General features: G+C 37.7%; 1 protein-coding gene, 2 long non-coding RNA genes and 1 other non-coding gene across 12 annotated transcripts; 3 read left to right on the forward strand and 1 right to left on the reverse strand.

The window, feature by feature from the left end:
- Window positions 1–687: 687 nt before the first annotated feature.
- LOC126622353 (mediator of RNA polymerase II transcription subunit 16-like) lies at window positions 688–10,302 on the reverse strand. 2 transcript variants are annotated; one of them, XM_050291059.1, is made up of 17 exons: window positions 9,775–10,302; window positions 8,966–9,034; window positions 8,541–8,629; window positions 7,999–8,111; window positions 7,726–7,827; window positions 7,413–7,503; window positions 6,701–7,297; window positions 5,537–6,155; window positions 5,368–5,447; window positions 5,100–5,182; window positions 4,067–4,303; window positions 3,523–3,685; window positions 2,543–3,060; window positions 2,145–2,321; window positions 1,537–1,914; window positions 1,273–1,448; window positions 688–1,072 (listed from the first exon to the last, which is right to left on the reverse strand). In XM_050291059.1, exons 1-16 carry the CDS (start codon window positions 10,023–10,025, stop codon window positions 1,302–1,304), a joined length of 3,714 nt encoding a protein of 1,237 aa, XP_050147016.1. In that variant the 5' UTR covers window positions 10,026–10,302; the 3' UTR covers window positions 688–1,072; window positions 1,273–1,301. The 2 variants fall into 2 exon arrangements, with proteins under 2 accessions (XP_050147016.1, XP_050147017.1); XM_050291060.1 differs by lacking the exons at window positions 8,966–9,034; window positions 9,775–10,302 and having other exon boundaries at window positions 7,413–7,498; window positions 8,541–8,576.
- On the forward strand, window positions 3,316–3,397 carry TRNAS-GCU (transfer RNA serine (anticodon GCU)). The gene has a single exon. It is a non-coding gene; the product is annotated as a tRNA-Ser (tRNA).
- Window positions 10,303–13,023: 2,721 nt separating the features above from the next.
- LOC126622390 (uncharacterized) lies at window positions 13,024–21,771 on the forward strand. Of its 8 annotated transcripts, XR_007623411.1 has the most exons (6): window positions 13,033–13,421; window positions 13,506–13,669; window positions 14,366–19,655; window positions 19,740–19,903; window positions 20,600–20,658; window positions 21,659–21,771. It is a non-coding gene; the product is annotated as an uncharacterized LOC126622390 (long non-coding RNA). The 8 variants fall into 8 exon arrangements; XR_007623413.1 differs by lacking the exons at window positions 20,600–20,658; window positions 21,659–21,771 and having other exon boundaries at window positions 13,024–13,098; window positions 13,192–13,421; window positions 19,740–20,401; XR_007623417.1 differs by lacking the exons at window positions 20,600–20,658; window positions 21,659–21,771 and having other exon boundaries at window positions 14,366–14,653; window positions 14,758–19,655; window positions 19,740–20,401.
- On the forward strand, window positions 20,665–21,073 carry LOC126622391 (uncharacterized). Its single transcript, XR_007623418.1, has 2 exons — window positions 20,665–20,887; window positions 20,992–21,073. It is a non-coding gene; the product is annotated as an uncharacterized LOC126622391 (long non-coding RNA).
- Window positions 21,772–25,223: the final 3,452 nt, after the last annotated feature.

Raw genomic sequence — 25,223 nt, forward strand, 5'->3', positions numbered from 1 at the left:
GAAGGTGGACATTTAACTCTAAGATTCACTTTAAGAAATTGAATAGTGAAAATTGTTTCAAAAGTTAGGCTACTTGGTAGGCTGGACTACCGAAGACAAACCCTAGAATAAGACTAAAAGCTTGTTTTTTTTCCTGTGTGAAAAAAAAACTAGAGGGAGGAAAGTTTACCCTGTTCAAGGCCATGACATACCACAAGCTTCTTTGATATTGAAGGAGTAAGAGGGATTGCCCACCAACAGAGAATGCCGACAACGATATTCGAACCTAAGTCTTGATCTAACGAACAAAACAATCATTACCAACTCAACCAGCCCTCATTAACAAAGCTAGAAGCTAGATGATAATCGAGCACATCTATGGAGTCATAACTTAAAATTGTTCAAAGAACTTTAAAGCGAACTTTCGCTAGATTAAAAGTTGGTTAGTAGACACGTATAACCTACTTCCTAAGTGCCAGACAAAAATAGCTAGGAGTTGAATCCCGTAGGCTTTTCTTCCTTTCACACGCTCTGGTTTATTTATGTCCCTTAATTTTCCACGTAACAAAAACCTTTCTACGCACCCTAACACCAACTAATAAGAAATACACAAAATTGTATCAATTGTCTCGGTGCTATTAGGAATGGAAAGGTGTTTGTACTTCTAACTAACAACTAAAATTGTATCAAATTATTCATATGGTTAGATTTTGTAATGACTTGAAATATGATGCTTTATTAATTATGACCAGGAAAAAAGAGAGTAATATGTTGATCTGCTTCAAAAAATTTACAACAGACAATACAGAAACCCTACCAACCCACCTGACTTTGACACCCCCCACGCCCGGAAGAACAGCAAAGTTCATGCTATTAGTACTCTACTGTTAAACTACAAAACTAGCAACCTATAAATCAAACGAGCCTTCCAGTCCCGTAGGAACGAAAATTCACGAGAGGATTTTGCCGAGGCTACCGTCTCAACGACGTTCCCCAGCGGCAGCTATTAACATTTGTACATGCGTGTCATAAGTTATGTTCTCACTACAGGTCAAATGGATCCATCAAGGTGATCAGGGCAAGAATTTACAACCTGCAAAATAGAAACCCCAAAAGAATGAAAACTCGGCAGCAGATGCAGAGATATGGAGAGCTTTCCGAAGCATTTTTTAAAACAAGACAAAAAGTTTAACCAGTATGCACAGCATATGACTCAGTCGTCAACTATCAGCAATACCACTCTGTCAATGATCAGCAATGGTTTATGCATGTGTAAAAGGATTAGGAGCTCACCTAATAAATAGTACAGTCAGTTCAGTCATCTATACAACTCGAACCCATGTTCCGCCACACATAGGACAGCAATAAGCCCAGCGGCTGATCCACCATGTCTCCCGCCCAGTTTGATTCGGTGGAGTAGTAGCACCTGAGGAAGCAAAAGCTGAAGTCTGCCGCAAACATCTTATGCACTGCATGCACACGAGTAGAAAATAAGATTTAAAGAATCACAAACTATTAAGATGGGGAAACAAAAAGCATGGACTTTTCATATCAAACCTTGTACCAAACCCCTTCTAGACCAGTCTTCCATACGGCAGTAACAACATCTCTCCGTGATCCCATTATACCAAGATATGCCCCCAGACCCACTGAAGTGTTTAGGCCAAAAGCTGCATCTCTTTCAGACATCCTGCGCTTCCTTGGCCACAGGCCATGGGCTCCATAATAAACGTCACAACTTTCCAAAGATCCGGAATCAGGTGGGTCTGAAGAATTACATAGCTTGGGGGTATCATCTTGAGGATCCATATCATCTGAATCAGACCAAGGCCCACCGTACATATTGCGCCTATGCCACTCTTCGGCTGGAGGGTGGAGTTCTAACTCTCGGAGTAACAGACCAGCAGCATCTGCACCTCTAGGCCGGGGCATATTCTGTATAGCCAATCAGTTAAAAAGATTGTAACTGTGAGATTTCAGATTGTAATTGACAATAAAAAATTAACTAAAATTACTGTTCAGAATTTTAAACAACCAGTAAACAAGAAAGTTAATCCTCTGACAGAATAAAGTTGCAGGCATTGAGTTTAGCAGCATTATTAACAAGAGCAGAATCCGTGCAACTCCCATCATCATGAATGGTATTTTAGGAAATACAACTATACCTGCATATGAGGGCCAAGGGATGCTTCAACAACCTCCGGAAGTACAGTATAATTGCCATCAATATAATGCAGCCGAACCTGAATGTTGCTGCTTCCCACCTGAGAAACCGGCAATGAATGTGCCAGGCTTGCTGTTCGCCGGCAAAGATCCATAAGGATGAGGAAAAGGACTTTCACCTGCAGGACAGCAACAGAGTGCATTATGTCATTCTACCTTCTGCTTATCAATTTTCTTTGATGAACAGAATTATCCAATTAATTGAAATGTCCAAAAATGAGACATTAACATTGAAAATCCCAATCACAGTTCACAAATCAAATGATATAAACCAGATATGGACAACTAAGGCAACATGTAATTGTGAGAGATCTTGGAAGAAGAGAGCATCGATTTCTACCTCCTCAAAAGTGTAACCCTGACCAGCATTTCCAGCACCCAATCTTGACCTTCCAGCAGGTCCTTCTTCAACTCCTTTTGCTCCAGGTATCTGACCGGGCCGAGCTACCTGACCCTCTTCCGGTCTGACCATGGTTGTAGATGATTTTGCAGAAACAGAACTGACCTCATCCGCCTTTCCAGATGCACCAGGCTGTGGCTTTTGCATATTTGCATCAGTATTTCTCTGTGCTCCCCCAGAGAAACGGGGTAGCTGAGCTCGCCGAAAGAAAAAACAGAAAAGCAAAAGCTGGCATAGCCTATGAAGGAAATGGCAATCCCCAATTAGCCTAACAGCAGGTGTGCCAGGAAATGTTCCTGTATTGATACTTATTGGCATGAAGGATGACGGTCCACTAATGGGGTTTGGAGCTGAATTGGAAACTCCATCAGAGGTGCTACTAATCTTTGCAATTGCACCTTGAACCCAAGCTTGCATCTGGGTGTTTCCTGTTGATGTTGGTGTTCCACTTTGACCCCCTGAAAAACGTAGCACTACGTTGTCAAAGAAATGCTGCATTGCAGACAATGCAAAATAAGAAATAAATATATAAATATAAAATTTGAATGATGCCCGATTCTCCTAACAAAATAATCAGCAAACACCTCCTGAGTAAGTCTAACTTCCAAATGGTTTTGGGATTTAGAACAACCATATTTGGTCAATCCTGATGTAAACCATTATTTCAATGAGATTTTTTTTTTTTTTCAAACTTCCTTTGCATCTGAAAAAAAGACGCTTTGGCCGAGTGGTTAAGGCGTGTGCCTGCTAAGTACATGGGGTTTCCCCGCGAGAGTTCGAATCTCTCAGGCGTCGTTTCTTTTAGCCGACCCCACTTAGTGGGAAAAGGCTTTGTTGTTGTTGTTGTTCCTTTGCATCTGAATCCAATTCTAGAAAAAACATCTTTGGTTTCCATAAAGAGTAGAAGAATGCATACTGACCCTGACTGGTTGCAGGAGAAGCCGAACTTTGGGTAGGACTAGCCACCATATTGCGATTGCTGCCAGCTCCAGCATGGCTCGCCAATGTGCGACAAAAACTTGCATAGCGCCGCAAGCGAGTGATGAAATGTGAAGCTAAATCAAGAACTGCGTCGACGTAAGCCTGTGTTATGTGGATAGATTAGGCAAGTGAGATTTGAAGAAAAATCATAAACAAACAATATCCCAGCACACGTGAGCTGACTGGAGGAAGGTTCAAACAACAATCTCCATATCCATACTTGGGATTTAGAAGCCCAAACTAGCGCATTACTAGTCTTTCTATTATTTATTCCATAGAAATGTGGGCAAGGGCATAACCCACAATCATGCACCTATATGACTGGATTCCACATTGTTGACTATATTTAAAATACATTTAGCAAAAACCACCAATTAAAATGCAAGAAACCACCAATTGTTTGTCAAACGTGACCATTTTGCAGCGCATAACTTTCAACAAGAGAAAACATAAGTTTAAGAAGTTTAACAATCAAAAGAAAACCTGAATATGTGGAACTAGTGCTGGTTCAACAGCCATTGCTTCAGGATCAATGCCTGATAACGTTTCACCAGACGCCTGCCATGGCTCTGGTACTAAAGCAGATGGATTTATTAATGCTGATTCTATTCCCTTCCCAAGCATATCAAGCAACAACCGGGCTTGCATGTCTAGAACCATTGCCCTAACTTCTTGTGCATTTGTACCTTCCAGTAGCCTGCACTTTATCCTGTCGAGATTCTGCACCAAAACAGATATAATTTTCTGAGTCAATCACCAAAAGTAGTCAACAAAGATGTGAAACTGAAGCTGCAACAATAAGGATGCGTGAACCACTTAACCCTGTCCTGAAAGGCTGAACCTAAAAAAGGATAACATACATGCCATGCAACAGCATGAAACGTTGATTGAAAACTTGAGTCTTTAGGCCAAAAAGTCATGCGCAATGCCTCAGCTTCTAATTATAGCCATTTCCCATTTTAGTCAGTTTCCCATGCAATCTGTCTTAAAATATTCTGAAACACCTTTCTTATGACACGCCAAGATACTTTTACAGTTACAATCTCCATCATGGGAAACAGGGAGGCCATCTAGGTGATCTTTTGCTTGGCAAGTAGAACTGTCAACATCTCTTACTTGTACTGTCAATTGGCTTTAACAGCAAAAGTCTTTTTTCTTTTTCTTTTAAATGTCAGATAAGAATTTTCAACACTAACACTACCAGGCCATTCATATAAGAAAAAAATTATGGGTCATGAATTCATTTAAAATTCAGCATATATCAATACTTGCACAAACAAAATATATTACATCATATCTTAAAAATTTTATCAAAATTCTAGAGCCGCCCACTAGAGTAATTATAAACAAAATATCTCTGAGATTGAGTAATAAAATGTTAATGCATCAAGATTTATAACATTGGAAAATGCAGCTAATAATTTCACTAAAATGACACCTTTGGTCCTAATTGTCATTTACGTACATGAAAATCTATAAGCATCTTGAAAAATCTGCGCCATAGCTAAAAACTTACAGGACCATACTGTTGTCTGTGCTTAGTAGAAGGAAGAGAATGAAAATCTGCATCCAGTACTGCAATGACACTGTTCAGAGAAACTGCAACAAACAAAAAACCACAATCAGAAGGTTGTACACATCATTTATGAAGAATTTTTCTATAAAACACATTTATAAATTATAATGGATTGGAGAACTATAATTTGCTTCCTAAATTTTCAAGAACTACTTTGCTATTTATCAGTCACACAACAATACCACCAAAAAGAATCCAAAATTATTACCAATGCCGTCCTCGGCAGCACTCTGCGTACAGCCAACAGCATCCCACCAATCAACCCCAACCAAAAGACTCCACCAAAACCTGCCATGATGACCATCAATCTGTCATAACTTAAACATCCATAAAAACTCATTTCAGGGATTCAAGGTTTATCAAGGTGGAAGAAGTACCTTTCGGCAATGGCCCGTTCCCAGGTTGACGAGTTTGCCTTCACTTGGCTGCTTGGAACAGCAGGAGGAAGAACACGTATTATTTTTAAAACTGTACGGTCCTTACCACTATCATGCCAAACAGAAGCTGAGCAGCAGCTTGTTGACGAGAAGGCAGGGGTAGCAATTGCAGATCCAACATTAATCTGGTAGTTATCAACAGGTGCAAAGTTCGGACCAGAGAAGATGTGAACCCCACCCCGGAGGAAAGCAACAGCAATCTCACCACCATGAGCAGAATAGACTATTCGAGCAAGTGTTCTAACATCACTTGGCAGGTCAAAAGGATCAAAACTGACTCGTTTTACTTTCTCTATGCCAGAATCAGGAGTCTTCCTTGCATCAGTGGTTGCTGTTGTCGCTGCTGCTTGGTGACTTTTAAAATCATTAGTTGGTTGTATGCTTGTGTCCACTTTGGATAGCCAAACAGTTTGCATTGGTGCCTGCCCACCAAAACTGGAAGTAGGATTTCCAAATATTTGGTGAAGAACAACAGGCTGAAGTGATGATTCCCAGCGTTGCACTCTCCATCCTGTAATTGATGGACCCTCATCTGGATCATAAGGAGACATGTATTGTCCTGCACTCATGATTCAATTCATGCAACTACTATGGTTCAGACATATTTCTAAGAAAACTTAGTTTCTAATCAGGAAAAAAAAAAAGGGGTTGTCGTTACCTAACAGGCCAGATAGAATAAAACTCCAAATAGTACAACAGAATCAAAGGTAAGGTAAAGATACCAACAAAAAATAAACAGTAAACAGAAGGCAGAAAAGATGGCAAGGAGGTCCATTCAAAAGGTCCTGCAATAATAAAGCTGAAAAAGTACTTTTTAAAAGGTGAGAAAATACATAAGACTACCACTCAACAAGAACACAGAAGTATGGAAACAAAGATTGTACGAAAACGAGAAACAATGACACCTGGTTTATGTTGTTCAAAATTACAACTCTAACAAACCAATTTTCAGAGAAATTTTTAGGGAAAAAGTACATCTGGATTAGAAAAGATTAACAAATAAACAAATAAATGCATGCTTCGTTACACCAACAACTTGCAATTGAATTCCAAACACAAAGAATAGAGAAAAAAAAGGTTTTCAAGGAAGAAGACAATTAGTACCCTCAACTATGACAACAGCTATGACAGAACCACCACGGGTTGGATCAAAGGCAACCGCAGTAACTCCAGATCCCCATGTAGTGGTAGTTGCAGATTGAGATGCAGACTCGGGACTCACATATGCTGAAAAATTAGAAACTGGAGAGCAATGAAGTGGTACAGTATCACTGAAATCTGGATCTGTCTGCTTTCGCCCTTGCTTTGCTTCAGATAATAGATAATCTTGCCAGCTAAACAAATATGCAGCCAAAGGGGAAAAACCTGGCCAATTGGGTGGATTCATTGAAGGTGGGACCCCATCAGTTGTGCTAATCTTTGGAGTTGCATGAAATCCATTTCCTAGGCCAGGAGTGACCTCCCAAACAACAACCGTAGATGGGTTTACAATTGGAACGCCTGCGACATGCATGGCACCACTGTCTGTTATGATAGCATCAGCTGCCATGATCCCACTAGGCCCAGCACCCAGAAGTCCCTTGCTTGTTTGAAACCACTTTGGTGCAGCACTAATCTGATTAGGAGGATACTGGGACCAATGAAGCTGAATAGAGCCTGAAGAGAAAACAGAACAGACGCACAGAAAACTGGGCCACCTAGCTGAAACAAATAACAAAATATTGCATCAGATACCACCGTTCATACATTCTATAATAAAAAAAGGGGAATATAAGGAAACTTGAAATTAAGAGAGGTTGCAATGAAGGAAAAAAACCTGAATTTTGAGACTGCTGTGAAAGAAATTTTTCTTCAAAAGTTGACTTTGCATTAGAGGATGTACTTGATTTTGAGGAAAGCCACCTATACTGGTTCATAAAAAAAAGATCAAAAAAAATATTAACTATCAACATCATCTGAAAAAAGGATACTGCAGTCACACCAGCAGACATCAAATGTGATCTTCATATAAACAATAAGCAAGCTAAAATGGTACCTTTCAAGGAACATAATACATTCAGATGGGCAGAACAAGAAGCACAAACATATCTTTAAAAACCAAATGAATAGCAGACAACAAAATTGCTTACTGGGGACACTCCTGACAGCCACTTTGTAACAACTGCAATATCCTGCTGCCATTCATACTCTCGTTGCCAACGGCTGGCATCGCGTACGAGATTAGCTGGCCCCTAAACAGATAGATCAAATATAAACATTTCATAATATTTATAAAATAAAATAAAAAGGAAAATTGTCCAAGATTATTGAAATTTAGCTGTTAGTGGAAAAGCCACATCAAAAGCTTGCAAGGGGAAAAGTTATCTACATAAGAAGAAATCAGTACAACAAGTCTAGCTTACTTGAGAAGGCTGAGTCCAGATCGTTACTCTCCCATGGAAATTGGCAATTAGTAAGCCACGAGGGCAAGAAGTAAGAGACCATTCAATAAACTGAACAGAATCACGAGGAGAATCTGCAAAACGTATTCAAAACTATCTTGGTTCACAGAATTATAACCAACATTTAGGAAAGCAAAAGCAAAACATCAAAGGTCTTCCTAACCTAGCATCAAATGAAAAAGACAAGCAAAAACATATGCCAACTCTCAGGAGGGAATTGTCATCCAAATGAGATAGGATTTGAACACCTAATGAACTAGCAGGTAATAACTATTGACCGCGGATGATAAAAAACAACTTCGTATGCAAGAGAGGAAAAGAATTTGACATATGTAGATGTTCATAGCAAAAACATATTGGCATTAAGCAAGTCCAAAGAGAATTATAAAGCCTTCATAGTTAATTATCAAGCTATTCACTGCATAAGTTGCAGTGAAGAAAACTTAGGCAAAGAATCTAAAGAACCAAAGGCTCTTATAAAAGCAAATAAATCATCTAAGTACCTGCATTGACATTGAACACTGCACACTCAGTTGGTCGCTCTGGGATCACAATATGTATGGGAATCCAAAAAGGTGCATTTGCATTAGAACTACAGAAAAATCCATAACAAAAAGAATTGTCATAACTGTACACAAATGTAACTAATTAATAGGGAGAAAATAAAATAAAATATAGGCCAAACTTAAGCAAGCTCAGTGCCCACCAACCAGGCTGCCTAGTTTTTACACTCCAGAGATTCCTTGATGATCCATTTGGACCCTATACGAAGGGAGGGAAGATGTTCTATTTTTAAAAGTAACTACAATTCTTAACATTCTATAAGGATTCATCCGTTTCTTTTCATAGTGCTTTCTGAGGTCCAACTAAGAAAAATAATTGCCAGGTTCCATAATCACGCATATTATCACAAACAAGCAATACTAACCTTGGAATACTTGCACAAGTTTCTGATGCACAAGCGATGGCATTCAGCTTCCCACACCATGCAACAGCACTGGAGAAACAACAAAAAGACTACACATAAAGCCAAATCTTCTGTACGTAACTTAAAACATAAATGTAAGATGGCCAGGGCAATTTAGCAGTATCATGGTATTAAGGAAGTAATATCTATTCCAACTACCTTTCCTTTATACTTCTCATTTCCAGAGTTCTCGTTACCTTGACCATCACAAAGCTGATAACTCATACACCTCTCAGACTAAGGCAGGAAATTAGTATTAAAACTAACGATTGAATTACAAAGTGAAGAGAGGAGGTTAGTTCTCCTGAGTTGGAAGAATGAAGCGGCCATTATCCAGTACAAAAAATTCTCATGTCCACCTTTATTCACATCATAGAAAGTTATTGATTGGCAACGGTTCACAGAGCAATGGCGTAACTAAATCAATAAAGACCTAATATTTTGGAACCACCCGCCGTAGAATCCCCCAATATCAATCCTTCTCTCTCCACAATTCAAAGTCAACAACTTTTCTCTCCTTCCCATCTCGGTATACACTACATAACAACAATTTCTTGTTTCATTTCAGAAAAGTTTGAATTTTTCTCCATTAACACACAACTACAAAGCTCAAACCAATACAAATATTCTCATTTTCTTTGTGGTACCGCTTCGAAACCAAAATCTAAACACAATTCAATCAAATGCCCTCCACCCCCAATAAAAAGAAGCATAATTCAATGAACAAAACTCTAAACTTAACAGATTGGAGCTCGAATTTCAAAATTTACCTAAAATTGCGACAAAGCTCGGGGACGCTCATCTTGTGCTGCAAATTGGACCTGGGCTGCTTGAGCCTGATGCAGAAGACGGCGGCAGGGTTGACTGCGTCTTCCTCCATGGGATCGTCGGGCTCGTCCACCGGCTCTTCCTCTTCGTCTTCTCCCCCTCCTCCAATGCTCTCAATACTCCCCGTTTCGGGCTTGTCGCTCTCAAGGGAATGAGCCACAGGCTCGTCGTCAGAGTCCTTCACTTGACTCATTACCCCTAAACCCTAAAAAATTATATATACAACGAATCACAAAGCAGAGAGAGAGAAGAATGTGAGTGGTGGAAAGTTGTAATTGAAGGCGACAGGTATCACTGTTTAGAGAGAGAGAGAGAGAGAGAGCGAGGAGAGAGAGTAGTGGGGTTGGTGTGTATGTTTGAAAATGTTGAGAGAGAGAAGAGAGTGGATTGGAAGATTGAATTTTTGTTTTCTGTTTTGGCTTTTGAGGGCAGAGGTTTCAGGCAATTTTGGTTGATATTTTTTTAGGGTTTTTGGGTGGTAGACAAATGCATGTGATTCCAAAACCCAATTGCCAGGCGTTGGTGGTGTTGGTGGTGTTGGTGGTGTCGGGTTTTAATTTTATTTTTTGGGTGTCAACATCTTGCCTTCTTGGATTTTTATTTTGAGATGTGTTATCTACACACCCCAAATTACTTTCCACACATCCTTGTTAATTTCTGTCCCTTTATCTTCTTCAATTCATCTGATCCGACAGCCGAAAATTAGAAGAATATGTAAGAAGTAAAACGAAGTGTATGGATATCACACCCCTTTATTTTTTGAGCGTGAGTCGCGTCACTTATATGATCATACTAACAAATAATGAGACTCCTTTTATTGGAGTGTGACCGGCTTAAGGTCTTGTGGAACACCAACGTAAAGAGAAAGTAACGAGTCTATTCTTTCGAATCACATCAATCATACAATGACGAACACATAAATAATCGCGAGTTTGATGGGTATCTCGCACACCGCGTGGCGTCCAAACCAAAGACTTTCTCCAATTCATTGGTCCTGCGTGTGGAATGTGCGACCAAGGGAGGAGCTATGTAGCCTTTGACATTTTGGTAGTACATAATTTGAGGCTTGTGACAATTAGCCCATGCCAACCAGCTTTCGATATTGGGCGGTGTTATCAACATACTCATTTTTACTTTTTATATATCCCTCTTAGTTTTCAATCATCGTATCGAATGAATTGAAAAAAAATAAATAAACAAAAAATAACAAGAGTTAATATATTGTTGTTTCAAATTTGGCCTTATCTAGTGCACAAAAGTCATATTTAAAATATAAAAAAAATCAATTTATGTCACTACACCTTTCAAGTCAAACAATTTAAATTTTGCCCACCCCTTTTAAAATTCTTGGCTCCACCCCTTATGTGACCTTATGAGCAAGTCCACCGATAGCCATTAGGTCAGCACCCAGCAGCCTTTTTGGCTCGGCACCCAACCAATTTGCTCCATCCCAGCCTAATAGGTTGGCATCCAGCCCAAGCTAGTTCATAAGACGGCCCAAAATGTGTTGAGCTAGAGACCAGCCTATATGACATCAGGCTGACATCATGATCTGAAATCTTTTTTTTACGCCAGGTCCCAACAGAGGTCCGTCTGCAGAAGATGGCAGAGAATGAGATGTTGGGCTCAACTACGACTGTTTGTCCACGGCGGTAGCAAACAATGGGCTATCGCAATCTCTACCACCACCTTCGACTCATCCTCCAACCTGCTAGAATTTCCAATCCGAAGGTGGAGATAACGACAAGGGTGAAACTGGAACTAAAGGCATGAGCTGGTGGTGGTATAATTGCGAAGAGGATGGTGGCGGTGGTAAGGGAGGAGAATGGTTGTTTCGCCATAGAAATGAGTGGGGATTGACGGCATGGGTTGGCATGCTCTAGTATGCTTCATTGGAGGAGCATTTTTGGGGAGTTCATAAACTTTAAAGTCAGAAATTAATAATATTTTAATAAAATTGACTAGGCTATTTAGTTTTAGGGGTAGAGATGCATTTAGTTTATTATTGCTCATTGGGGTCTATCAATGTTCACTTAATGAATTAAATAGGCTGGATGCTAGCGCATTTTTTTAGGAGTGGACTTACTATGGATAAAAATTGATCTCAAATACACAAACTTAGAAAAGGCAAAAAAAAAGTTAGCGGATGGTTTTCTTTTAAGGAAAACTAATGAAAAGAGCTTGAAAACTTTGAGTTTTAACAATAATGACAAAATAAAGGGTAAAGTGAATAGTATTATGTTTGACTTTTTAGTGTAAAAATGTGTTTTTTCGTTAAAATGAACAGTACCGCGGGCTTTTTGTTAAAACTTCATTTCTTTTAAGTGACAATAATGAATGCGTTGTGTAGGTAACCTACATTTGTTATTAAACGAAATATTAAAGTGATTAGTTAATGTAAAAATAAATTTCGAAAATAAAAAGGTCGCATCCTACCCACCACGCATAGAAACTTGAATAAAAATATTTTCTTAAAAAACTAGGGGGGAGAGAGAGAGAGAGGAGGAGGGAGGGAGGAGTCGACAGCAAGGGGAATCTGTCGTATCTTTCTTGGTCTGACTGGAAAGGAGGAGACATTGTTGTGCTGGTGATGTGCTTCTCTGTCTAACACTACAATTATATATGCTTTAATGTGATTGTAATTTGTATGCACTAAGTTTGTTTAATCTAGGGCATTTGATTTTTAGGAAACTAGATATTAATCCTTGAAAAGGATTTAGTTTAGACAAATACCATTTGCAAGATTAACAATTGAATTAAGTCCCTGACCAACGTCAGCCGACATAATTCCACATTAGTTGTCATTTATTTTTTTGTTATTTTTCCAATTATATCCTTTTGTCAATGTTTATAATGATGACTTTTTTTTTTTAGTTAACAATCATAGGACGTCATTTATTATAGATTATTTTTAGGATGCATATGATATTTTGTAGTAGTTTTTTTTGTTCTCGTTCAAATTTCAAACTGATTTTAGTTTATATTCGAGAAATTAGTAATTCATTTTCTAAAATTAAGAGGGCTATGTATATAGTATATTGTAATGGCATCACCTTTATTTTTTTTATCATGGGGCCTAAGGTACAAATATATAGGTGCATTTGACTATATACTATGATTTAGGTGCATTCATGTAGGTACTATGATTTAGGTTAATTTAAATAGATACTTTGATTACATATTTAGGTGCATTCGTGTCACAGCCCGTCCTGGAATTTTAATTCCGAGGACGTGAAAAGACGAAAATGCCCTTAAACGGGATTAAGGTGCGTAATTTTGGTATTGGTTTTACCTAAAATTCCTAAGTTATTGTTAATTAAACTTAAACTTGGACTAATAATTTTGTGTTTGGACTTTAGGTAGGGTCCTACACCCTAAATCCCTCCCCATTTCCCGTTTGTTGTCTCTCTCTCATCTCCTCAGTCACTCTCTCTCTCTTCCTTAGCTCTTCCTCAGAAACTCTCACTCTCTCTCTTCTTCTCGAACGCACGGGCAACCACCAAAACCACCTAAAACCTATACCAACGTCCAAGTTAAGACCACATTTGGACTCCTGGAACTTCCACGATCACGTAGACATCAATTTCAGGTAAGTTCTACTTCGGAAAACCCTAGTTTTCAAAGTACCCGTGAAATGGCACTGTTCATAAACTCTTAAATGGTGGTGTTTTAGCTTAAAACAAGATCACAGTGAGCTTTAGGATGTCCCAAGGAAGCTCGGAGTGCTTCGTTGGAAGTTTTCGGACGTAAGAACACGGAGATCGACAAGTTCAAAGTTTGGCCGGAGCTTTCGAGGCAGTTTCCGGCCAAACCACGGCGAACTAGGTGTTGTGCAAGGTACCATTCTCTTTGTCTCTTCAAGGGCTACAACTTTCGTTTTTGAATCACTTGATTTCGTTGAGAAATGACAAAGTTATGGCAATTTGAAAAACTGCCCAGAAAACGGCCGCCGGAAAAACCAGTCCGGCGACCCAAGGAAGAAGAAGGTGCTACAGTAAAAATAAAAAATAAAAATAAAATTATTTTAAAAATATGTCGACGTTCGTGACGTCGAGTAGATCACTGTGGTATATTCATATACCTAAATTGAACACCGTATGAGAAAGTTATTAAGGATTGTTGGTTAGGTGTTCAAATAACGTTTTATAGTTTTTGCATTTACGTGAAAATGTGAATTGACGATCCGACCGTTGGATCGTTACCAAACTTTGATACGTTGTAATACGTAATATTTGAGGATTATTGGAACTTACGGATTGGGAATCCGAGTTACGGATCTTCCGGAATTGGAATTGTAAGTTCATAAAATAAAATGTTAACCGTCACTTAGTTTTGGAAATTGACGGAGATCCGACCGTTGGATGGTAATGAAATTTTAGGATGTTATCCTAGAGATATATTGTGGACCTCTGGAAGTTATGGATTTAAAATCTGAGTGGCAGATCTTCCGGATCGATCAACATAGTGACGTATTTTATATAAGTTATATTCTATCGATATGAATTCTGAGGTTGGAATTAATTATTGTTTTAGGCGCCGATCGTCATGACGCCTTGATGTGTGGTGCTAGGGAGTTGTAGGGCGAACTCCAGGTGAGTGGGCAGTTTTGTTTTCCGTATATATATATACTTGACGTTTCCCAGAAATTGAATTGAAATGAAAATATGTTTAAAATGAAATGCATATGAGTTATGTGGAAAAACGGGAAGTGAAATACCATGCATAGAATTGATATGAAAAGTATATAGAAATGTGAGTTGAAATGCCATGCATGAATTAATATATGATGCATATGTATGAATTGGTGCGGTGGACGCACAAGTAAGAATTGATTTATGATGCATATGTATGAATTGGTGCGGTGGACGCACATGTAAGAATTGATTTATGATGCATATGTATGAAATGGTGCGGTGGACGCACAGGTGAGTATCAGGTGATTATTTAAATACTGTTATGATGATGTTGATATATATTGAGCTCAAATCCTGCACCATGGTTTAGTGCTTATAGTATTCACCGCATCGCACGCTCGCCTTGGATCCAAGTAGATGCTAGTCGTACAGTCCACGCGGAGTGGGTACGACAGACCAGTCGCGAGAGTGTTAGTGAGATTCCGACTGGTGGGTGACCTTAGATTATGTGCACAGATGATTTATGAGAAGCACTAGAGCGTAACTTGTGTGCAGAAGGCCGGACGGGTCACAGAGGTGACTCCGGTAGAGTGATAATGATAGATTTTGAGCTCTAGGTTCAACCGTACAGGGCTATTAGAGGGCCTACGGTTGATTACTTTCTTGCACCTGATATGATTATGTTGATGCATTCATACCTTATTACTGTTGAGATGATGTGGCATGGCATAATTAATATGAGAAATGTTGAGATGACATGGCATGGCATGATTGATAACGAGATAATGTTGAGATAGTAAAAATGAAGTTTTGAGAATATATATGTATATTTATATTTTACATTTCTGGGAAAGTATACAGGTTTTACGGAGAGGGGTTACAACGTTTTGAGAAATGTTTGGATTTGGAAAAGAATTGTTTTACTGACCCACTCAATTTTGGTTTTGCGCCCCTCCAGGTTCAGGAATCACAAAGGTGTGGTGACTACGAGGAATTCGACGGTGTTCTGACAGATTGGACAAAATTAGGACTCACCTTCGGGTGTATCAATTTAAATTGTATCTTAAAGCTTCCGTACTGTGCAAATGGTTACGTCACTCTCACGTGACGGCCAGCATGCCCTCCTTCGGGACGGGGTGTGTCAGTTGGTATCAGAGCATGGTTGCAATCTTGGACATCTTGAGAAGTTTCTAGTGAATTCTGTCAGAACTACACCGCCTCGTAGCAAACCACGTAGTTAGAGGAACTTAGTCTCCCTGATTTAGCGGGTTAGGGGAAACTATTCTTGTGGTGATTCAGTATATTAGAAAAATGGACATTTTAAGACGGGTTATGAGTTGAATTTGAATCACTTAAGAGAAATGATGAACCTGAGGGAACAAAGTGACGGATTAACCAATTGGAAAAGATGTTTCGGAATATGCAAGTCAAAGGAATCTTCCTTCTGACAAGGGGTCGAGACGACTACCTGGTTTTGGTTATGAATTTGTATCCTGGTGGAAACAGGAGTATGAATTGTTGTCACCAGAGGAATCAGTCGATTGAGAATTGTTTAAGGACTTGTTTAAGGAAAAGTTTATCCCTCCGGCATTTATCGATGGTAGTAAACAAGAGTTTACAAATATGAGACAAGGAAGGTGATGATCGAGGGATATTATAGAAAGTTTTCAGACTAGCCTCGTTCCATCCAGATATTGTTGTTAATTTGGTGGAGGTGTTATGTTGTTTTAAGCTGGGTGACAAAAGGGAAGTGGTATTTTGGGTGACCACTATCCATTGTAGTTCTTATCAGGAGTATGCTAGATGTTGTTGAATCTTGAGGACTCTGAGAACATGAGCAACGAGAATAAAGAAGAATAAGAAATGAATGGGAATTAAAAGAAGACGATAAAGTTAATGATTCGTCATATCAAGGATATAGAAAGATTCAGAGCTTCGAAAGAAGTGAAGCTAGAGTTAATTCTTCCAGCTGAGGTTTTAATGTCGCTGGTCAGAATAAAAGTGATGGATATACTGGTAATCCCAGATATTTGAGACAAGGTGTCTCGAGTAAAGGAAATGTACCTTGTGCAGCAGGTACAAAATTAACACTTTGGGAAATGTGAAATTAATGAATGTGTTTATGTGAACAGAGGGGACACAAAATTGTGAATCGTTCCTAGAATCAGTTGTACGCAACAATTTTCCATGATATCATAGTGTCGATTCAGCAGAGTTATGGACTTAGTAGTTTGGTCGGATTGACCGTGAGTACAGAGAGATTTGATGAGTTATATGTTCAGCTGTACAGACCATGAGAAGTGGAGTCGTACAGACTATGAGAAATTGGTGAGTTATAGGCTCGGCCGTACCGACCACGCGGAGTGGATCCGGCCGACGTATTATTGAGATAAGGGTTGAATCAGCCGTATTGGTCATTCTAGTTGACTTCGGCTGATATATTTCTTATTACGTATGTTATTACCTGAGTAGTAAATAAATGTAGTTGAGACGAGTGTATGTATTTTGCATTGAGTGACAAAATAGTAATGTTATATCTTTGTGAGTGGTTGCCTACTTATCGAGACAACGATGATTTATCAGTATTGCGGGCTGCAGACCGTAATATTAATAACTCATTCGTGGATTCGTTAAGTAAGTAAACCGGTAGATTATTTTATGTTAGTATTGTACTTATTCAGAATGCTTAGTAGTAATAGAGTATGTATTGTGTCGGTTAAATTATTTCCATTAGATTGGTTGGTTATAATTGTGACAAGACGGAATGTTAAGGGAAACCAGTACTTTCCATCGATCTGGATGACCAGAGATTACTTTTGTAAGTATGCAAAGTGGATTGAGTTCAGCCATTATTTATGCTGTGAGAGCAAAGAGATTGTTTTCGAAAGGCTGTCAAAAATACTTAGCTCATGTGGTGCTAAATGATGTTGTTTGGAGTAGTGTGAATAATGTCGAAAGAGTTAGACTTTTCTTGATGTCTTCCCTGAAAGTATACCTGGATTGCCTTTAGGCAGAGATATGAGGTTCACTATTGATTTGTTGCCAGGTATAAATTTATATTGGAGATTGGTTCATGATGAGTTAAGGGAATTGGAAATTCAGTTGAGGGAATTGGTTGATAAAAGTTTTATTCAACCTAGTACAACACTTTTGAGGAGCCCCAGTTTGTTGGTGAGGAAGAAAATGGATCTTGAGACTGTTTATTGATTATAGACAATGGAGTCGGGTAACGATTGAGAACCGTTATCCATGGTGATGTACTGATGTTTATTTAACCAGCTCAGAAGTAATTGCGAAGATTCAAAGATTGAATTGAGATCTGGTTACTACCAATTGAATATTATAAGTGACGTTGATCATAAGATGGTTTTCTGGACTTGTTATAGTTTTTATGAAGTTTGGTGATGCTATGTGGATACTCATGCTGTTTTATGAGTTATTGGATGAAGTATTCCAATAATGCCTTGATAAATAGATATCATTTTCATTGAAGATATTCTGGCATATTCTGAGCCAGAGCGGAGCATGTAAACGTATTAAGTCGGTGGAACAAAGATTGGAAGAATGTCGGTTGTATGCTAAGTAGCAAATGCTAAAGTGAGATGAATTACCCTACTTGTGATTTGGAAATCACGATTACCATTCTTGCTGTGAAGTTATGGAGACATTATATTTTAGTGGGAATGCAAGATTTTTTTTTTACGAATCCAAAAAGTCTTCAATATCCATTACTTGGAAGGATTTTGATATGAGGCAGCGAAAGTGAATTGTATTGCTTAATGAACATGATTGTACGATCAGGGTGATCGTAAAGTTTGTTCTAGCTGAAGCACTTGGTGAGAAGACTACAGTAAGATTAATATCTGGCACGTTTGCCAAGAGTATCATTTTGTGGATTGAAAACCAACGGAAGAAAAATTAAGAATGGAAGATCGAGAAGAAGTTATACTTGTTAAGTAACAAGTTAGTACATTTACTCCAGTGTTGAGTAACAACCTTTCCCAGACAGTGCAACACTACTTATTTGTTTTATGGAAAAGAGAATTGGATTACGGAACTGCTAAGTTTCTTAAGTATGTTGGTTGTGCAGTTTCCGAAGTAACGCCATAAGGACCATGAAATGTGTCACGTGAGTCGGTTTTTGATGACTTGTGAATGGAATGTTTCTGGGTAGAGAAAGATTCGATCGAGAAAGAGTTTTAGTAGACCCTGAGACTATGGATGAGTCTCCTCAAAGTATTCAGGTGATTAAGTTAACCTGAAGTAACCAGGAATGGCAAAAGAGATCAACAGATGGATATGCCACTAATCGAGTGTGTAAGGTAAATGGTTTGATATTTTTGGAAAATTCACCACGAACAGAAATGAAGAGAATTGGAAAAGAGACAAGATAAGATTTAAACACATCAGACCGTTTTGATCATTAAAAGAATCAATGAAGTTGCATATAAGTTTGTGATGCCTTCAAAATTGGCTAAGGTGCATAATGCATTATATTTCGATGCGTTGTCACTAGGTGGCAGATTCGTCACATGGGATTCTGGTGCAACTATTTAGAATTCAATTGGATTCGACTTGATAAGGAACCAAGGACTACTTTGGATTGGGAAAAGAAGGTCCTGAGAATTAAGACAGAGTAAGTGGTAAAAGCTTTGTGAAGGAAATCATTCAGTAGAAAATTATGTGGGAGAAAGAGAAACGGATGAGAGAGATTTACCCGAAGCTATTGTTGGAGTATGGTTGATTTAGTTGATTGCTGGAATTTCGGGGACGAAATTCTATAAGGAGGGAAGATTGTCACAGCCCGTCCTGGAATTTTAATTCCGAGGACGTGAAAAGACGAAAATGCCCTTAAACGGGATTAAGGTGCGTAATTTTGGTATTGGTTTTACCTAAAATTCCTAAGTTATTGTTAATTAAACTTAAACTTGGACTAATAATTTTGTGTTTGGACTTTAGGTAGGGTCCTACACCCTAAATCCCTCCCCATTTCCCGTTTGTTGTCTCTCTCTCATCTCCTCAGTCACTCTCTCTCTCTTCCTTAGCTCTTCCTCAGAAACTCTCACTCTCTCTCTTCTTCTCGAACGCACGGGCAACCACCAAAACCACCTAAAACCTATACCAACGTCCAAGTTAAGACCACATTTGGACTCCTGGAACTTCCACGATCACGTAGACATCAATTTCAGGTAAGTTCTACTTCGGAAAACCCTAGTTTTCAAAGTACCCGTGAAATGGCACTGTTCATAAACTCTTAAATGGTGGTGTTTTAGCTTAAAACAAGATCACAGTGAGCTTTAGGATGTCCCAAGGAAGCTCGGAGTGCTTCGTTGGAAGTTTTCGGACGTAAGAACACGGAGATCGACAAGTTCAAAGTTTGGCCGGAGCTTTCGAGGCAGTTTCCGGCCAAACCACGGCGAACTAGGTGTTGTGCAAGGTACCATTCTCTTTGTCTCTTCAAGGGCTACAACTTTCGTTTTTGAATCACTTGATTTCGTTGAGAAATGACAAAGTTATGGCAATTTGAAAAACTGCCCAGAAAACGGCCGCCGGAAAAACCAGTCCGGCGACCCAAGGAAGAAGAAGGTGCTACAGTAAAAATAAAAAATAAAAATAAAATTATTTTAAAAATATGTCGACGTTCGTGACGTCGAGTAGATCACTGTGGTATATTCATATACCTAAATTGAACACCGTATGAGAAAGTTATTAAGGATTGTTGGTTAGGTGTTCAAATAACGTTTTATAGTTTTTGCATTTACGTGAAAATGTGAATTGACGATCCGACCGTTGGATCGTTACCAAACTTTGATACGTTGTAATACGTAATATTTGAGGATTATTGGAACTTACGGATTGGGAATCCGAGTTACGGATCTTCCGGAATTGGAATTGTAAGTTCATAAAATAAAATGTTAACCGTCACTTAGTTTTGGAAATTGACGGAGATCCGACCGTTGGATGGTAATGAAATTTTAGGATGTTATCCTAGAGATATATTGTGGACCTCTGGAAGTTATGGATTTAAAATCTGAGTGGCAGATCTTCCGGATCGATCAACATAGTGACGTATTTTATATAAGTTATATTCTATCGATATGAATTCTGAGGTTGGAATTAATTATTGTTTTAGGCGCCGATCGTCATGACGCCTTGATGTGTGGTGCTAGGGAGTTGTAGGGCGAACTCCAGGTGAGTGGGCAGTTTTGTTTTCCGTATATATATATACTTGACGTTTCCCAGAAATTGAATTGAAATGAAAATATGTTTAAAATGAAATGCATATGAGTTATGTGGAAAAACGGGAAGTGAAATACCATGCATAGAATTGATATGAAAAGTATATAGAAATGTGAGTTGAAATGCCATGCATGAATTAATATATGATGCATATGTATGAATTGGTGCGGTGGACGCACAAGTAAGAATTGATTTATGATGCATATGTATGAATTGGTGCGGTGGACGCACATGTAAGAATTGATTTATGATGCATATGTATGAAATGGTGCGGTGGACGCACAGGTGAGTATCAGGTGATTATTTAAATACTGTTATGATGATGTTGATATATATTGAGCTCAAATCCTGCACCATGGTTTAGTGCTTATAGTATTCACCGCATCGCACGCTCGCCTTGGATCCAAGTAGATGCTAGTCGTACAGTCCACGCGGAGTGGGTACGACAGACCAGTCGCGAGAGTGTTAGTGAGATTCCGACTGGTGGGTGACCTTAGATTATGTGCACAGATGATTTATGAGAAGCACTAGAGCGTAACTTGTGTGCAGAAGGCCGGACGGGTCACAGAGGTGACTCCGGTAGAGTGATAATGATAGATTTTGAGCTCTAGGTTCAACCGTACAGGGCTATTAGAGGGCCTACGGTTGATTACTTTCTTGCACCTGATATGATTATGTTGATGCATTCATACCTTATTACTGTTGAGATGATGTGGCATGGCATAATTAATATGAGAAATGTTGAGATGACATGGCATGGCATGATTGATAACGAGATAATGTTGAGATAGTAAAAATGAAGTTTTGAGAATATATATGTATATTTATATTTTACATTTCTGGGAAAGTATACAGGTTTTACGGAGAGGGGTTACAACGTTTTGAGAAATGTTTGGATTTGGAAAAGAATTGTTTTACTGACCCACTCAATTTTGGTTTTGCGCCCCTCCAGGTTCAGGAATCACAAAGGTGTGGTGACTACGAGGAATTCGACGGTGTTCTGACAGATTGGACAAAATTAGGACTCACCTTCGGGTGTATCAATTTAAATTGTATCTTAAAGCTTCCGTACTGTGCAAATGGTTACGTCACTCTCACGTGACGGCCAGCATGCCCTCCTTCGGGACGGGGTGTGTCAATTCGACTAGATATTGTGATTTAAGTATATTGTGGTAGGTACCATGGTTTAGGTGCATTTGACTTGGTATTATGATTTACATGCATTCGACTTGGTATTATGATTTACGTGCATTCGATTAGGTACTATGATTTAAGCACATTAGGATATTGTTTAAATGCATTCGATTATCTATAATATATGATTTGGGGTATTTTTATTTCCTCTATGCTTTGGATGGTGATAATGAATAATTTGAATTAGGTACTTGTTTATTTCTTGTAACGTATCACTGATATTTTTTTGGACGTCTAGATGAGCGAGGTATGTTTATTGTTTATGGAAGTCAAACAATAGTCAATGCCAACAAATATGAAGCAAAATAAAACCAAATATTTAATATGGGCATTATGGGAACAAAAAAAAAAGCATTAAATATTTAAAAACAAGAAAATATGAACTTTAATATTTATTATGACATGAAAATTTAGTCAAAACACTATAATGAATATATAATCTAACATAAGGTTTATATTGAATTTCAATCTTAATCGAGGATTAAAATGGAGAGAGCCCTTTTACCAAAAAAACAAAAACAAAAACAAAGCTTGAAAGAGATGGCAAAAGAAAAAGGCTTTGTGTTGATGAAACAACGTCTCAAAACTTGAAATTCCTTTTTTTAACACTAAAATAAATTACAACAAAGGATCTTAATTTCAAACATGTCCAATTATGACTTATATAATAAGCTCCATCATGAGTTGGAATTATAAATTTCTAAGACATCTATATATGGTTCAAGTCAAAAAGCAACTTTTGAAACTGATGCAAACCAATATTGGTTAGGAATGTGATATTCACACATATTTTTTTACTTCTCTCACACCCTTTTAATTTTCGGCCGTTTGATCGGATGAATTGAAGAATATCAAATGAAATAAATTAATAAAGGGTGTGGAAGAAGTAAAAAAATGTGTGTGGATAGCACACCCCTATTGGTTAATTGGAAGCATGAGCCTTGACATTGAAACTTGAAACTCAAACCCTAAACCAATGGATGTACGTGTATACCTACGGACTTTTAACTAGCTCATAAATTAGCGATATTTTATTTTTTAAATATTAAAAGAGATTTCAAATTCAAATTAATCTTATCGTTGATAAAAAAATCATGATAAACATCATTTAACAATTTAGCGTGCATGTCACGTTGTGAGCTCATAAATTCTTAATATACGTCGTAAGCACCAACAATTACGCATTCAAATAAGAGAAGGTAAAACAAAAAAATAAGTTGAATTGTATGGCCTATAACATTTCATCTTCATGTCTTATCACTTTATATTTTGTGGTACAAAAATCACCAGATGCATCAAAATATATTCCAAGCTGAACGTTGAAAAATCGAGCCCGAACAAACGGTAGCAGACAAATCACATGCTGGCATATGTTGACAATTGCAAAACCTCAGTATATTGATTTTCTGGTTATGTTCGCATATTTCTGATTATGATTGCAAAACCTCTACATATTGATTTTCTGATTATGTTGGAAAATTAGTTGCTTAGTTTATATTATTTGTAATTTTTTTGGGTCAAGAGTGTTTGTTTTAGTATTTTTCTATATACAAGAGTGCTTGAATTCATTTTTTTTTTATGTAAAAAGGGATTAACTAGTGGTTTCACCATGACAATTTACCATTTCGAGGGCTGAGAAGAATGACAAAGACATTTCAACATTATCTTGACCACCATCATGTTCACAAGCGCTAGGAATCGAACCCTGGATGTGCTGTGTGAAATACGAACATGAAATACGTCCTCAATCATTGCGTCACCCCTGTGATGGTTGTATTTGTTGTTTTAACAAGTCATTCTCAATGCAGTCTTATGAGTTATGTACCGTTTCGATCAGTTAATATTTTTCTCTTTCATTTAATGTAGCATTATTAATAATTTAATATTTTATTATTTCATAGCATATTTTGATTTTTTAATATATACGTGTGTGTGTATATATATATATATATATATATGTGTGTGTGTGAGGTAATTAGAATAATTCGTCTTCTTTTACCGGATGATCCATGGTCGTTGTGGATGTGATTGCCAATCATAACAATTTGAAATATTAATAAATTATGTCTCTTTTAAATTGAAACATACATCACAAAAAATACAACACATACTTTTCAAATGCATGCTACGATTTGAGTTCTTGACTTTGAAGTCGAGCACCCTTCAATTTCTAAGATCCTGGCATTGGGTGGCTAGCGACCTTTAATTCAATATCAATAATGACCACAAAAGAATTAAGACAAATTAAGGAAATAGTCTAATGTTCATTATATATATTTTGTGTAAGTAATTTATAGCTTTTCAATATCTTAGTAGATAAAATGTTGAGTTTTTATCCATCCGTTTCTAGTCCAATACTCTTATCTGCTCTAAATTATCAATTAGAACTGTTTCTAATACTCCGACCTTCTCCCCTTAATAATAATGATTTAAAATATAAAAATATCCAATATAATGTGTATTTGATTAGATCGTGATATATATATATATATATATATATATATGTGTGTGTGTGTGTGTGTGTGTGTGTCACACATCACCTTAGTCAATCTTAAAAAAAAAAAGGTTTTATAGCCAAAATTGTCTATGAGATTTGTATCACACATCATTTTAGTCCGTAAAATTTGAAATTAATAGAAGTGGTCTCTGAGATTGTCCACCATTAATCATTTTGGTCATTCTGTACAAAATTATGTTAAATACGGATCAAAATGACAAATATACCCTCAATTTAATAAATAATGGGCCAAAATGATTTGACAAAAATTAAGAGTATTTTGATCATTCTATTCTTATTTAATGGAGATTTTTCAATGAATTATCAAAATGATTGATGGTGGACAAACTCAAATGGACCAATTATATTGATTTCAAATCTCAATGACCAAAGTGGGGAGTTATGCAAATCTCAATAACCATTTTATATGAAGTTTCATTTGCACGCCTAATTGTGAAAAAATTATGGTTCCGCGATTAAAACATGGACAAATGGCAAGTTTAATTACTAGAGCAAAAAGCTTTGCATTTACATTTAAATGATAAATTCTTTTGGGATCCGATTTCCTTGATTTCATACGGAAATGTAGTAGGTAAAATAAAATGTATAGATAACACCATCCTATATGAAAAATATAGACTAGTTGCATATGCTTGCATGTGTTAAAAATGAACGAGGCTAGAAAGAGAGAGAATGATTAATTATAAATGGTATTGCATGCTGTAAATTGCTTTAACATAGGTGGTCGGTCAAGAACGGACAACAAATTTTGGAAGTGGTTTTTAATAAATTAACCCTAATTAATTAGTCTAACAAATCCATTTCA

Source organism: Malus sylvestris, chromosome 5 (genome assembly GCF_916048215.2).
Source record: "Malus sylvestris chromosome 5, drMalSylv7.2, whole genome shotgun sequence".
In the NCBI taxonomy this organism is placed as follows: Eukaryota; Viridiplantae; Streptophyta; class Magnoliopsida; order Rosales; family Rosaceae; genus Malus; species Malus sylvestris.